Source organism: Mesocricetus auratus, unplaced genomic scaffold (genome assembly GCF_017639785.1).
Source record: "Mesocricetus auratus isolate SY011 unplaced genomic scaffold, BCM_Maur_2.0 Super-Scaffold_100004, whole genome shotgun sequence".
Classification (NCBI taxonomy): Eukaryota; Metazoa; Chordata; class Mammalia; order Rodentia; family Cricetidae; genus Mesocricetus; species Mesocricetus auratus.
Window position 1 is genome coordinate 53,339,215 of NW_024429189.1, and position 14,109 is coordinate 53,353,323.

General features: G+C 53.1%; 1 protein-coding gene across 2 annotated transcripts in view; it reads left to right on the forward strand.

The window, feature by feature from the left end:
- Nucleotides 1-9,041, forward strand: part of Slc43a1 (solute carrier family 43 member 1) — a 24,145-nt gene extending 15,104 nt beyond the window's left edge. For both annotated transcript variants that reach the window (XM_005065083.4, XM_040745718.1), the window contains exons 8-15: nucleotides 853-1,031; nucleotides 2,169-2,315; nucleotides 2,414-2,449; nucleotides 2,630-2,783; nucleotides 4,839-4,980; nucleotides 5,213-5,286; nucleotides 6,831-6,954; nucleotides 8,370-9,041. In XM_005065083.4, coding sequence (XP_005065140.1) covers nucleotides 853-1,031; nucleotides 2,169-2,315; nucleotides 2,414-2,449; nucleotides 2,630-2,783; nucleotides 4,839-4,980; nucleotides 5,213-5,286; nucleotides 6,831-6,954; nucleotides 8,370-8,516 — 1,003 coding nt within the window. In that variant the 3' untranslated portion in view covers nucleotides 8,517-9,041. The remainder of the gene's footprint in view (nucleotides 1-852; nucleotides 1,032-2,168; nucleotides 2,316-2,413; nucleotides 2,450-2,629; nucleotides 2,784-4,838; nucleotides 4,981-5,212; nucleotides 5,287-6,830; nucleotides 6,955-8,369) is intronic.
- The last annotated feature ends 5,068 nt before the right edge of the window (nucleotides 9,042-14,109 follow it).

Below are 14,109 nucleotides of genomic sequence, written 5' to 3' on the forward strand. Positions count from 1 at the left end.
GGGTTCAGTCAATGATGTCATTGACAGAATCAACGTTGACCTTAGAGCTGGGTTTGGAATTCAGTTTTGTAAACGGCCTCAGGCTTCCCAGACCAGCTTTTGCACCCAAGCCGCCTGCTCACGGGTGTTTTTTTGTTTTTGTTTTTTTTAATAGCAGAGATGGCACATAGTAGGTAGTCATCATGTGCTTTGTTATTGATGGTAACATTTTCTCTGGCTTTGGAAGAGAAGGTCAGAGTAGGAGACTCCACCACCACCCCTGAAATTGTGTTAAATGTCACATGGGAACCAAACAATAAGCTGCCAAGTTAACACACTGTCTTTTGTGGATGGCAACCCCAGTGCTAGCCTTGTCCAGCCCCCTTTCAGTTAATGAACAGCAGGAGGCGGTGCTGAGAAGCCTAGCACAGAAAAGGTAATAGTCACATAGCTGACATTTATTGAGTACCTGCTGTATGCTATACACTGTACTTGCTCCCAAGTGGCTGTATACTGATGAGGATGCCGTTATTAACTCTATTAGTGGAAGACTGACTTGCTAAAGGTTCTAGCATTGGAAAGAAGTTTGGAGGGGACCTAGCTGAGCCAGTGTTTGGAGTTGTTATGCCACCTCCTCCATGAAATAGGCCAAGAGACAAACACTCCTCCACCCTTCATTGACTGGGTATGTGTATTAGGGGGTGCCTAAGCCAGGCTCCGAGCAAGAGAGACGGGCAGCAGTAGTCTATTACTAGGTATGTGGGTGCTAGATACAGCTTGCTCAGTGCCCTTGGACAGGCTGGGATGTGCCTAGAGGTTGAAGTTTGGCTCTGCACAGCTAGCTCACATATGCTCTGGTCTGACTGCTGCCAGGAAGAAGATCAAATTCATTGGGTTAGCCTTGGACCATAAGATCACAGGTGACCGCTTCTACACCCACGTAACCATCGTGGGCCAGCGGCTGAGTCAGAAGGCTCCCAGCCTGGAGGAGGGGGCTGATACCTTTATTTCATCCCAGGACGTCCCTGGTGCTTCAGAAAAACACCATGAAAGTGAGTGTCTGGTCAGGCTCTAGCCTGGGGAGGGGGTAGGGTGCATTCTCATCCCTCCTTAGTCTTCATAACACCCTCTGTGGATGTTGTGGATGCAGAAACCAAAGCTCAGCGAGGGCTGGGAAATTCAGATTCAGGGGTACCCTGCTGGATCCTCTGGGTGAGGGTAGGGGAAGCCTGTTGATTCCTGCATAACCAAGTCAGAGAGCTTGCAGGCTGTGCTTTCAGATGTCTGGCATGCTTGCACCCCCTTCTGGCCATAGGAGGAGACGCACCAACCTGAAGTTCACTTCCAAATGTCCCTTAGCTCCCTCTGGGACTCAGTTACACGATTGGGGATGGAGCACAGGCTGTGGAGTGGGAAGGTGTGAGTTTGGGTCCTGTTTTCCATTGTGTGACATTGTCATTTGTCCTCACCCTTGCCTTGCTCATCTCTTATACCATCACCCAACAGGGAGGTTAGTTATGAGGGCTGGATGACCCCATGGCCAAAACAAGCTCGTCATACGGCACAAAATGGGTCCAGTTGTAAGATGAATTATCTCCCCTGCTCATCCTTATAGGAGGATGGTTAAGAGTAGGTCCCCCTGCTACTTCAGCCCTGTGAGCTCAGGCAAGCCATTTATCTGCCCGGGCAGTAGTTTCCTTACCTGTAAAATGGGGGAAAGTGTCTCAAAGAGGGGAGGGAGGTTGTCACAAAACTTGATTTGGGCCTGGCAGTGGTGGCGAATGCCTTTAATCCCAGCGCTTGGGAGGCAGAGGCAGGCGGATCTCTGTGAGAGTTCCATGCCAGCCTGGTCTACAAAGCTACACAGAGAAACTCTGTCTCGAAAAAACACAAACAAACAAAACCCCCCCAAAAATTGATTTGGTAAAATAAAGCTTGTCAAGTATGTGGCTTCTGCTTCATAGATGTTGCTAACACAGGGACAGGGGAAGCATTTAGAGGTCACCTGACAGGGCCCTATGGAGGCTGTCACAGAGCTTGGCAGGCTCTTGGAGGATAGTGCACTTGAACGTTTCGCCTCAGAAGAGACACGCTAGGGCCACACAGCCAATGTCTTAGCACCACCAGACCCATATAAGCTGGGAAATAGAAGGCCTAGGGGCTTGACCTCCCACCCTCTGTCTCCCCAGAATCTGTCCCCTTTCGCAAGAGCCTCTTCTCCCCCATTTTCCTGTGGAGCCTGCTCACCATGGGCATGACCCAGCTGCGGGTCATGTTCTACATGGCTGCCATGAACAAGATACTGGAGTTCCTGGTGACTGGTGGCCGGGAGCATGGTGAGGCTGTGTGTGGGGGGGATTGGGGGCGGTGAGGGATGGGACGAGAGGGTCATCTGGCTCAGCATCCCTTCACCATGTCTCTTCTCTATCCACAGAGAAGGGTGAGCAGAGACAAAAGGTTGAAGAGACAGGTAGGGAGATAAAGGCAGGGCCCTGGCCCGTACTCACGCTGCCATGCCCCGTTCCTTGGACAGGACTCATTCTCGTAGGGTCAGAGGGAGGCTGTTTGGGCATTGTCTTCCTCTGCTGGGGGTGGGTGGCGGTGTCCACGGAGCTGCTGGCATCCTGACCCCGCTTCTGTTCCTGTCCAGTTGAGTTCTACTCCTCCATCTTTGGGGTCATGCAGCTGCTGTGTCTTCTCACCTGCCCGCTCATTGGCTACATCATGGACTGGCGCATCAAGGACTGTGTGGATGACCCGACGGAGGGCGCCCTGAGTGAGAGTGCTTCCTTTGGAGATACCAGGTGACCCACAGGGTGGCGCTAACAGGAGCCCAGACAACAGTTTTCATTCCCTCCACGTCTGCCCATACAACATCTCACTTCATTCTCCAAGGGGTCTGAGAAAGCACTTCTCTGGTTTTCAGATAAGGGAAACAGGCTGGAGGAGGCGTGGTCTGTTTGGCATAAGAAGACCCATATTTGAGGGCTGGGTATCTGTCCCACAGCATGTCTGAGCTCATGATGGCCCTCCCTGGGCAGATGAAGAAGCAGAGACCTGGGTTGTACCACTAAATAACCAGCCCGGGACAATACAGCAGGCTCCTGAACCAATGTCATAGAGCATACATTCTTAAGTGTGTCTGAGTTTGGAGACTTATGCCTGTCATCAAAACAGGAGGCTGAGGCAGGAGGTTGCTGTGAGTTTGAGGCCAGCCTGGGCTACATCGTCGTGCTTCACCTACTTTGGCTACACAGAGGGACAATTTTAAAACAAAGGCTAGAAAAAGAGAGGATTGGCTTATTACCTCCCTGCTGCTGTGAGATGCATTGCCTTGTCTCCAAAGGACAAATGTTGACTGCTCCATGCAGCTGCTGAGGGTGGGGAGTCTGGGAATGCCTTAGCTGCGCGGATCTGACCTGGGCTTTCTCCTAAGGCTGTGTTCTATCTCCCTGCCATAGCTGTACCATATGAAATATTGCCTGGGTTGGAGGACTGCTTCCAGGCGTGTTTGTGTGACTGAGCATGGACTTCAGAGCCTGCCAGTGTGGCCTGTATCAGGGCTTCTTTGGATATGGCAGAGATGGCTTCCTGACAGAAAGGGTTCTGAGAGGGGAGACATGTAGCTGTTGTGTCTTTTGTAATATTGTCTTAGTAGTAACTGCTGCTATTATGTCATAGTGTGTGGTCACAGAGTAAGCCTGGTGTCGTAGAGGAAGGCCCGGATTATCGTGGGTATCTTGCTGGCTGAAGACTGAAATTGGATCTTGAACTCAGGACTCCTGATTTGCTTTTGTCCTGAGAATGTGGGGGGTGGGGTGGGGCTGGGAGAAAAGGCATCAAAGGATGGACCCGGTGGTTTCCCTTTGTTCCTGATCTCCAGCCTTCTCTCTTTACCTTCTGTTCTTGATGTGGTAAGCCCACAGCCTGGGCTCGTCCCAGCCTACTGTGGGCTCGTCCCAGCCTACTGTCCGTTTTCCTGAGCTGACCCCAGAGCTCTTGGCCATGCCAAAAAGGGGGAGATTTCTGGGGAGTCATGCCAAGCTGTGCCCAGAGTAGCACCTGCTTTTGTTCAGGCTGGTGGGGTAGCTGATATGAGGAATCCCTTCTCATCTGTAATCTGACCTCAGAGTATATGGGACATACTTGGGACACTTGCCCTGACAATTCCTGGGCTTCTAGACAATCTACATTCTAGGTGTAGGCCTGTCAATTTACACCTTAGGTGCCCCTTCTTCAAGTTGGTTTGTGTCTAGTTAGGAAGGGAACCACACTTATGGAGAAATGGCTTTCCTTTTTTACAGGTGAGGGTGTATGTGCATGCCTGAACATGCATGCGCGTGTAGAAGCCAGAGGACAACCTTGGCTGTTGATCCTCAGATGCTGGTTTTCGGTTTTTGAGATAGGTTCGCTCATTGACCTGGAGCTTGCCCAGAAGGCTAGACTGGCAGGCATGTGAGATCCAGGGACCACCTGTTTCCACCTCCCCAACACTGAGTTTACAGCTATATACCACTGTGCCCAGATTTATTTTCTAGACACAGTCTAGCACTCACTATAGAGACCAGGCTGGCCTTGAAATCACAGAGCTCCACCTGCCTCTGCCTCCTGAGTGCCAGGGTTAAAGTGTGCACTGTGATTCCTAGCAATGCCTAGATTTGTTTTCAAGCAGGGGGCTTAGGGGCTAGAACTCAGATTCTTATGTTTGCAAGGCCAGCATTCACTAGACACAGAAATGGTTTTCTGCCTTTGTTGCTTTCCTAACTCTGCAGTCGCACCAGCAGGGGTTGGGGCCAGGCTGGTACCAAGGAGCTTCCCGGAGTTCCAGGCAGCGGCCAGTGACTACCTGCTCTTTTCAGGGATGGGACTACCACCAAGTTCACCAGACCACGCTACCGAAAGATCCAGAAGCTCACCAATGCCATCAATGCCTTCACCCTGACCAACATTCTGCTTGTGGGTTTTGGCATCACCTGCCTCATCAGTAACCTACACCTGCAGGTACCTGCTTTCCTCCCTCCGTTTCTAACCCTTCTCCCGTGGGAATGCTCTGCCGGTGCCGGTGTACTCCAGAAGCGTGCCTCTGTTCCAGGTCTGTCCCCGGGTTCTCCAGGAGGCGTGCCTAGTAGATTATGTTGGTGGGGGTTTGGTCAGGGTAGAACTGTATAGATGACCCAGCAAGGCCCATGTCCTTGACCTTCTGACCCCGTTCTCTCTCTCTCTTGGGTTTCAGTTGGTGACCTTTGTCCTGCACACCATGGTTCGTGGTTTCTTCCACTCGGCCTGCGGAGGTCTCTACGCTGCAGTGTGAGTCACATGGACCATGTTGCATTCTGGGGCTTTGCCTGAATAGTTAGGGATTCTTAGCCAGAGCGATTATAGAAAGCCTAACCCCATTCACAGAGATGCCAAAGTATGGATGTCTTTCCCAAAGAAAATTGGAAAGCCTGGTCTGATGAACTTTTTGGTTCTGGGTCTGGGTTGAGGCCTCCCTCCTCATGCCTGTCTCGTACAGATTTCTTATAGTGTTCCTCCCAATGACCAATCCTGGGTCCCTTCTCATTCCAACTGCAAGGCACTGTTGCGAGATTTCTCTGCATGGATCACATCATGCAGTGCCCCTTCCCTGGAAGGTTCTGGGCAGCCCCTCTCCTCCTGCACTATCCCAGCCAATGCCTGGCAGTTGCCTTTGATGTCTTCTCACTGAACACTCATGTCCAGGGTATCTGCAATCCTTTCGACCCCACGTTTCATGTGCCCCGCATCTGGTTTCCCAACCCTGACTACTCCAGTCCCACTCCAACCCACTGGCGTCTCAAGCATGGGCCTTTGCAAATCTGCGTCACCTCTAGCTGGTGTCTCCTCTGCTCTCCTGTTTGTTTGTTTGTTTTTGCTTCTCTGTGTAACCTTGGTTGTCCTGGAGCTTGCACTGTAGACCAGACTGGCCTCGAACTCAGAGACCCTCCTGCCTCTGCCTCCTGAGTGCTGGGACTAAAGGCGTGCGCCACCGGCCACCTCCTCACTCTCCTAGTTAGGGACCACCACTCTTCATATCACATGTGGTGTCCCATCTCCTCTCGTTCCAGAAGGGTCAAAGTTCCTAAAGATCTGGGGCTAGGGCCTCTTTGCCTCTCCCTTTCCCCGTTTCCCTGTCACTCTGCTTCAGCCTCAAGAGCCAACTTATGAACAAACAAACCCTAAGTTTGTTCCTTCCTGAGGGGCCTTTGTGCTTGCTGCTGTCACTGGGACGTTCTTCCTCCATTTACCTGCAAGGTTTACAGTTTCAGCTTTTCAGCTTCTCCAGGGGGCGTATCTGTCTGTCTTTTGGGCACGGCTGCCTCTGGCCATCTCGGCTTCATTTGTGAGCCCCTGCCCCTCCCCCCTGCGCTTCCCCACTTGTCTGTTGAGCTTTTCTCCTTAGCTAATTAGCAAGCCATGCATTTATCTTGCTTATACCACTGCTACAGGATATCTGTTGGGTCCATTGCTTTTCTCCAGCACTTAGAACAGTGTCTGCGCACGGGAGGAGCTCAGTAGACATCTGTGGGAAGAATAACATGAATCAACCCAGTGAGGCTTGTCCTGTCCCTGCTGTCAGTGGAGGAAGTGGGACACAGAGGGGTTGAGCTACTTACAGTGACCACACAGGCAGTAGGTGGCTGAACTCGGTCTGCTGGTGCCAGAGTGGCAACATACCCCTGAGGGCAGGGACCAAAGGGTAGGGGCAGAGTTTGAACTGCTCAAGGATCATTCTTCCTGGCCAAAGCAGAGTGGTGTCCGGGGAGGGAGCAGGATGGGTGCTGGGCTGGAGGGGGGTCTTGCCTCTGACTGTTGGATGTCCCTCTGGATAGGTTCCCATCCAATCATTTTGGGACACTGACGGGCCTTCAGTCCCTCATCAGTGCCGTGTTTGCTCTGCTGCAGCAGCTGCTCTTCATGGCCATGGTGGGACCTCTGCATGGAGACCCCTTCTGGGTGAGAGCCGGCTCCACGTGGGCCTCGAGGGATGGATGCTTCCTAGTGCTGGGGAAGGGGCGGGGGCTGCTATGTGCCAGAACGTCTCTTTGCACATCTCAGTCAGGAGGTGCTTGGAGATCCCTAAGGCGGGTCTGGCTGGCTGTGTGCTCATCAGAATTCTTCCCAGAGAGTTGAAAGCACACGCCTCCCAGCCTCAGAGCGGCCTCTCTTGATCTGGCTCCGGGGGTCTGCCTTGATTCTGTTTAATTTTTGAAAACTTTATCACGGGTGTGGTAAGTATGTCGGAGTATACTCAGGCGTGAGTGTGTGTATGTACATGCGTGTGGAAGCCCAAGGTTGACGTTGGGGAATATCCCTTGATTACTTTGTTCCTTATTCAGTGAGGCAGGGTCTCTTAGCTGAACTCAGCTGAGTATGTAGGTAGTCTAGTTGACGAGTCTTCTCCAGGGGACTGGAATTACAAGTGGACCACCACTGCCACACAGCATTTATATGGATTTGGGGGATTCGAACTCGGAAAGAGCTTTTTCCACTGATGTATTTGTTTTAATAAGGTCCCCGGTAAGCTGGTCACAGTCCTTGGGGCAGCATTCAGTATCTCTCGTCCCGTTCACCCTGACTCTCAGTACTCTTGAAACAGGGTTCCTCTCCGCCTGGCCTGGGATGCTCAGTGCAGGGGCCTGGCCTGCTCCTGCATGAGGCACCACTGTTGTCCTCAAGGCCCTTCGTTGCAGAACTCTCGTCCACTTCCCTGACATTGATTTCTGCTTGTGGGGCACCCAGCCGTGGACCCTCCTTCTGAGAACCGTGACAGATTAGCCTCCTCCCAGCTGGCTGAGCAGTTGCTGGGCCAAGCATGCTGGTTTCTTTTTTTTTTTTCTTCACTTAGTCTTTGCCACAGTAGACCTGTGAAGGAGGTACTCAGATGAGATTCTTTGCTCCAAGTCACACATGAGTCATGGAGTAGGATGGGATCCGAGGGAGCTCGTGAAGGTCACAGTCCTGGGCGTGGCAACTCATCTGAACTCCAGGCTGGCTAAATATCCATTCTGGTTCCTTTGACCAAGCCAGACAGCCTCTTCTTGGCACTCTAGTGGGATTCTGCCGGCCGGCATGAGCCAGGCTTCAGAGGCATAGATCCCTCTACGTCCCCCGACTCTGGAGAGTGCTGCATTGTGGGGCCTGACTGTCACCTCCTGGACTTAGCGTTCTCACCTCCGAGAACGCTGACAATCTGAGATGCTGGTGAGAGTCACCGTGCCTGCTGGGTCTGACCATATTTCTTCTGGTCCTGGACCTGGAGTATAGATGGCTGCCCTGTCCTTCATGTTGGGAGTCTCAGGCAAGCCCCTGAGGAGGATGCATCCTGCTAGTCCTAGTTTGACGTTGTCTTCTCTTTCCATGCTCCAAAGGTGAACCTGGGCCTCCTGATTCTCTCCTTCCTGGGATTTCTGCTGCCTTCCTACCTCTTCTACTACCGGTCCCGTCTCCTGAGAGAGTATGCCACCAGTTCGCCAGACCCACAGAAGGTGCCCAATGATTCCAAGGTGGTTACATAGACTCCTGAGGCCAAGGGACTCGGAGGACAGGCAACAAAGGCTTGATAAAGCAGAGGGAAAGCCTCGGCGACTTTCTACCCCTGTCGTGTGCGTGGAGCCAAGGGGCTATGGATTTATAAATACGAAGAGTTCTATTTTTGTAGGGACTTGCAAAAAGGGAAACAAAACAAAAAACAGACTTTAAAAATATTTTCCGAAGCAAGCTGTCTATTAACTGAAGACAGCGCCTATTCCAGCGGCACTGGGCCACGTTCTTGGACTGGAGGAAACCAGAGTGTGGGGGTGCCCTTTCTCCACACTTGCCCTGGCAGCCTCTGTGGCGCTGCCTTCTGAAGACTCGTGGGGTCAGTGAGCAGACTGTCCCAGGAGGCTGGCTGCCGAGTGTGCACGCATTCGTGCATATGGCAGCCTTTCCTGCCGGAGGGGCTGGGATGCTGTCGGTACTGGATGTGGGGGCCGGAGGGCGGGTCCCCTCCCCGGTGCTGTTTCTTACAGGTCTCAGAGGAAATAAAAAGGGAAGTGGAAGTTTGGCTGCTGCGTGTCTGTGACTGGAGGGAGGGGATGATTGTCTTCCCACGTCTCCATCCCACTCTCAGCAGGATGATTGGGGGCCTGGAGAGATGGCTCAGTGCTTAAGAGCACTGGCTGCTCTTCCAGAGGGGCTAGGTTCAATTCCCAGCATCTACACCACAGCTCACAACTATCTGGAACTCCAGTTCCAGGGGATCTGACACCCTCATATAGACATGAATGCAGGCAAAACATCAGTGCACATAAAGTTAAAAATAAATAAAAAACATATTTAAGAAGGATGCTTTGCATACCTGTCTGACCACCTCCCTCTTCTCAACCGTGTAACGCTTGCCATCTGTCTTAGTTACTTTCCTGTTGCTGCACTGACATCATGATCAAGGTAATTTATAAGAAGGAAGAGTGTTTCAGAGGGCTAGCTAGAGTCCTTGGCCACCATGGCAGGGAGCATGGCAGTAGGCAGGTCCCAGCTGTATTAGAGGTTAGTAGTGTGCTGCTATGTAGTTTAGGAAAGCACCAGAAAGGTTAAGGCCAAAGCCAAGTAGTAGGGGAGGCGGGGAAGAATTGGGCAAGGCCAGGTAGCAACGTGACTATGGAAGCCTACCCCAACTGCAGCCAGAGACAGTGATGATTATCCAAGTTCCCAGGGCTGGGGTGCCTTGTTAGAGTGTTTGAAGGTTTCACACTTTAGCCTAGGCTAGACTGGAATTCACCGTGTAGTTGGGACTGGCTTCCAGCTTGCAGTCCTCTCCCCTCAGCTTCTCAAGTGCCTGACTGGCAGATGAGCACCACTACCTCTGACTTTGGAATGGCTCCAGCTGAGTCCTGAGCCATCCTCTCAGCCCCTCTCCCATGGAGGACCCCCCCAAAAGCCAGGGCTGAAAGATAGCATCCCTGATAAGTCTGTTTGTTCTGACTTCTCTTGAGGGATAAATAAAGAAGATGACCCACCCATCTTCAAATGACAAAAGTGCAGGGAGGTCTGCAGGGAAATCACACAGCAGATGGTTGCTCTAAGCAGACTCCTGACTATGTGGTCTTTGGTGCACAAGAAAAAAAATCAGGATGGGAGAGATCCTGCCAGTGGGGCTGGCTAACTCCCAGAGGCGCTGAGCTCTCTTCCCAGGACTCTAATTTTGCCAGCCTCAAGCCATCAAGGGACCTGGCTGGCATTCTACCAGTGAGTCGCTAATGAAGGCAGGCACAGGAAGCCCAGTGTGTGTGTGCGCGCGCGCGGTTCTCAGTGCCCCCAGCAGGCGGCGCTGCGTGTTTGCGGGTGGCCAAATCGCGGGGTGGCAAGCCAGGAGGGGAACCCCAGACCACTGCGCGCAAACCCACGCTTCTGGCACACGGGCCTAGGTCTTCCTACCTCTGTTTGCTTTGGCTTTTCCCCGTGGTGTCCTCCACACCTTCCCCCGATCCACAGCTTTGAAGCATTCTCTCTCCAGCCCCACGGACCCCTCGGGGGAAGGGAGGGCTCCACAGCTCCTGTGGAGCTGAGGCTGGGGGCTCAGTGAGGGACGTGTGGGCCTTCTAGGAGAGGGGTGTCATCACTCTCCCACTCCCGGGGATGGGGGGAGTTTGGGGAGGGGGCTGGGTAGGGGCGGAAGCGAGCTAAGCCGTGTTTGTCGCTGCGCTGCCTAGAGGAACAGATGGCTGGGGAGGGGAGAGGGTGCCTTGCCGGGAGGAGGGGTGCGGGGGCCGCAGTATGAGGAACGAGGAATTTCGACGCCCCGAGTCTCCCGGGAGAAGTCCCCCTCCTCATCTCTTCCCAGAGAGAGGGGCGGGCGGACGCCTGGCGTTTCCCCGAGGAGCACCGGCCCCTGGCTCGCCCTTGGCGTAGTTGGCCGCCTAGGGGCGCGTCCCCGACTCAGGGACTTCCACGAAAGGACAGGCCAGAGGCCAACCGGCGCCGCCTGGGGCTCAAGGGTTAACGGAGCTGCGATCTGAGGGACGAGGGGGCGGCAGGAAGCGGCCTCTGGGTTGGGAGCGAGTTCAGGGATCGCAAACAGCTCTAGGAAAACGTGTTAATTGGAACTTTATGCAGATGAACTGGGACTGGGGGGTGGGGAAGGCCGGAGAGAACAGGTCAGAGGGATGCCGGACACAGCTGAGATCCCACGGGCGGGCGCAGAGGACCCTGGTTAGGGAGGTGACACATGAGGACCCATATAGTCCTGACACACCCTATAGAGAGAGGCTCACTGGTCTTGGGGAGTGAAGCGCTTGCTCTCTGGCCCTCCTCCTCAGAAAGCCAGTGAGAGTTCTCTGTGATTAGCCTTCTCTGAATCTTGGGTCCAGCAAAGCAGGGTCTGGGGTGGCGATGATGACGGGTGGGTGGGCACACACTTTTGGCTGCTTCCCAGTCTCATCTTGGCTGTGTCCCACCCCCATACAATTTGGGTCTCTCTTTACTCATCATATTACCCATCTTGTGTTTTTATTTTTAAACAGGATCTCACTTTGTAGCTAAGGTTAGCCTGAAACTCCCTATTTAGTCCAGGCTGGTCTCAGACTTATGACTGCCCTCTTGCCCTAGCGACCCTAGTGCTGGGATTACAGGTAAGCATCATCACCGACATTCTCCATCTTTTATCCTACCAACCATCCTTTACATGGAATTCCCATTCACAGCTGCTACCAAGTGTATCTGCTCGGGGAGCAGGGCCAACTTTCCTTTGCATCGTCCTGTCTGCTCCCCTCCTCCCTCCCCTTCAAGAAAATGGCAGGCTTGAGAGTCCTCACTGACCATCTCCACTTGATAAGATGCAGATTTCTCGATGACCAGCCATGTGATTCAGCGGTGGTTGAGGGGCTCAGCAACGGTCTTCCCACTTAATCAGATAGAGAGGCCCTTATTTTTAGAAACATTGTGCAAGAGCTGAACGGACTGGAAAGATGGTGGCCCACTTCCTCCTGCCCACCCCATGGCTGTCTCTGGCTGGTGCCAGGGTATCTGGCCTGGAGAAGTTACAAGGAAAAAGAAAGGGCAATGGGGAGGGAGAGCCGATAAAGAAGGGAGTGTGAGCCAGGCTCTTCCCAGAGCTGCTGCGTGGTCCCCTTCCCCACCCTTCCCTCAGGGGTTTTCCCTCCTCCTGCCCCGCCCACTCTTCCCCAGCTTCTCTGCTGTTTACTTTTGCTGGGCCAGCCTTGCTGCTTCCTAACTCCCCTCCCTCTCCTCGGCTGTAGTCCTTGGGAGAGTGCTGAGGCTCAGACTATTTGGAGGTAACTGGGTACACCAGAAAACAATTAGAGTTCCAGAGAGGTGGGAGAGAGAGAGAGAGAGAGACAGAGACAGAGACAGAGACAGAGAGAGAGAGAGACAGAGACAGAGAGACAGAGACACAGACAGACAGAGACACAGACAGACACAGACAGACAGAGACAGAGACAGAGACACAGAGACAGAGACAGAGAGAGACAGAGACAGAGAGACAGAGAAAGACAGAGACAGAGAGACAGAGACAGACAGAGACAGAGAGAGACAGACAGAGAGAGACAGACAGACAGACAGAGACAGACAGAGAGACACAGAGAGAGAGAGAGACAGAGACACAGAGGCAGAGAGAGACAGAGACACAGAGGCAGAGACACAGAGACAGAGACAGAGAGACACAGACAGAGAGAGAGAGAGAGACAGAGAGAAAGAGAGAGAGAGACAGAGGGAGCTTGTGGGAAGCCAGGGCTGACAAACACATGGGCCTATTATGTGCCTGCCCCCTCCACTCCAACTCAGTTCAGTCAGGACTCTGTCATTGCCCGCCCCCCAGATGTCCAAACCAACAGTACCAACAAAAAGAGTTGTCAGGAGAATCTGCCAAGATCACATAGCTTGGGAGCGGGAGAACAAACAGATCTTTCATCCTCCTTCTCCAAACCACTTTCTCCAAGCATAGTTGCCCAGAGCCCCTCTGTGGCCCATGCCCTAGAGCGGACGGACAGAGAAGGGCATCTCATACAGATGAAAGGAGACGAATTCTCAGGTTTCAGGACATCTGATAGGTTTGGCTGGAAGCATTAAAAATTCATAGAGAAACCTGACCCCAGCTGGACCTTGGGCCTGCCACCTGGACTGTCCAGGCCTCTCAGAGTTTGTTGGCCAACTTTCCCTTTGGAAGGGTCCTGGAAGCCCCGTCTTCGTGTTTTTATAGAAGAGCTCTCTAACAGATTAGAGATCTAAAGTGGGGAGCCAGCTGCTCGGAAAACTGGGCTGAAAACACCCTCACCCCCAACTCTGGGTGTAAGAACCTGAGAAGCTTAAGGGCTTATAAAGCTTGTCATCTGGCGTCCTATTCCTCTCCCCGGACGGGCGATTGCATGATGCTCACTCTGCAGTTTGTGATGACAAAGCCTGTCTGTGCTGCCCGTGATGGTCAGTAGGGGGCAGCCGTCCTGAGGACAACTTTATGGGCTCTGTACCTAGAAGGGCAGTAAAGAGCCCCGCCTGCGGGTGGGCAGGTGCAGTCTTGGCCTTGAGAAGGGCTCTGGAGTTTGTGATCTGAGAAGACCAGGGAGGACTTTCCTAGTTTGGGAGAGATGATGGGACTTTAGGCAGTGCTCATAATAGAGTTCTGGGTTTGTAGCGTACCGAACCAGCTGGCCAGGTGGCCACAAACATTCAAGCGTTAGAGAGAAGGCTGGCTGGTGGCCATCCAGGATGGATGCTTGAATGGCAGCTGCTTCCTGACAGTGAAACCCCTCGACAAGGTGTTTTCTTTTGAATCTGAAGGCAAGGGGGAGCCATGATCAGTGTTCCAGCGTGACATAGTGACATGATGCACAGTTGGGCCAGATGAGTCTGGTCACCGTGGGCAGGCTGGGTGGGAGGCAGGGAGACTGAATGCAGAAAAAGCAGAGCAGAGATTACTTCCATTTTCTTTTATGTTCCAGGCACGAGGTGGTGAGGCGCTTCAGCGGGGGGAAGGGGGTGAATGGGGGCTGGAAGAAGAGCATGGAGAGGGAGGGGCCAGGAGGGGAGCTTGGGAACTGTGTAGATAGAGGCCATTAGAGAAAGGAGGGGCTAACGACGACATGGCGTCTGAAAAATGAAGCATGCAGAATG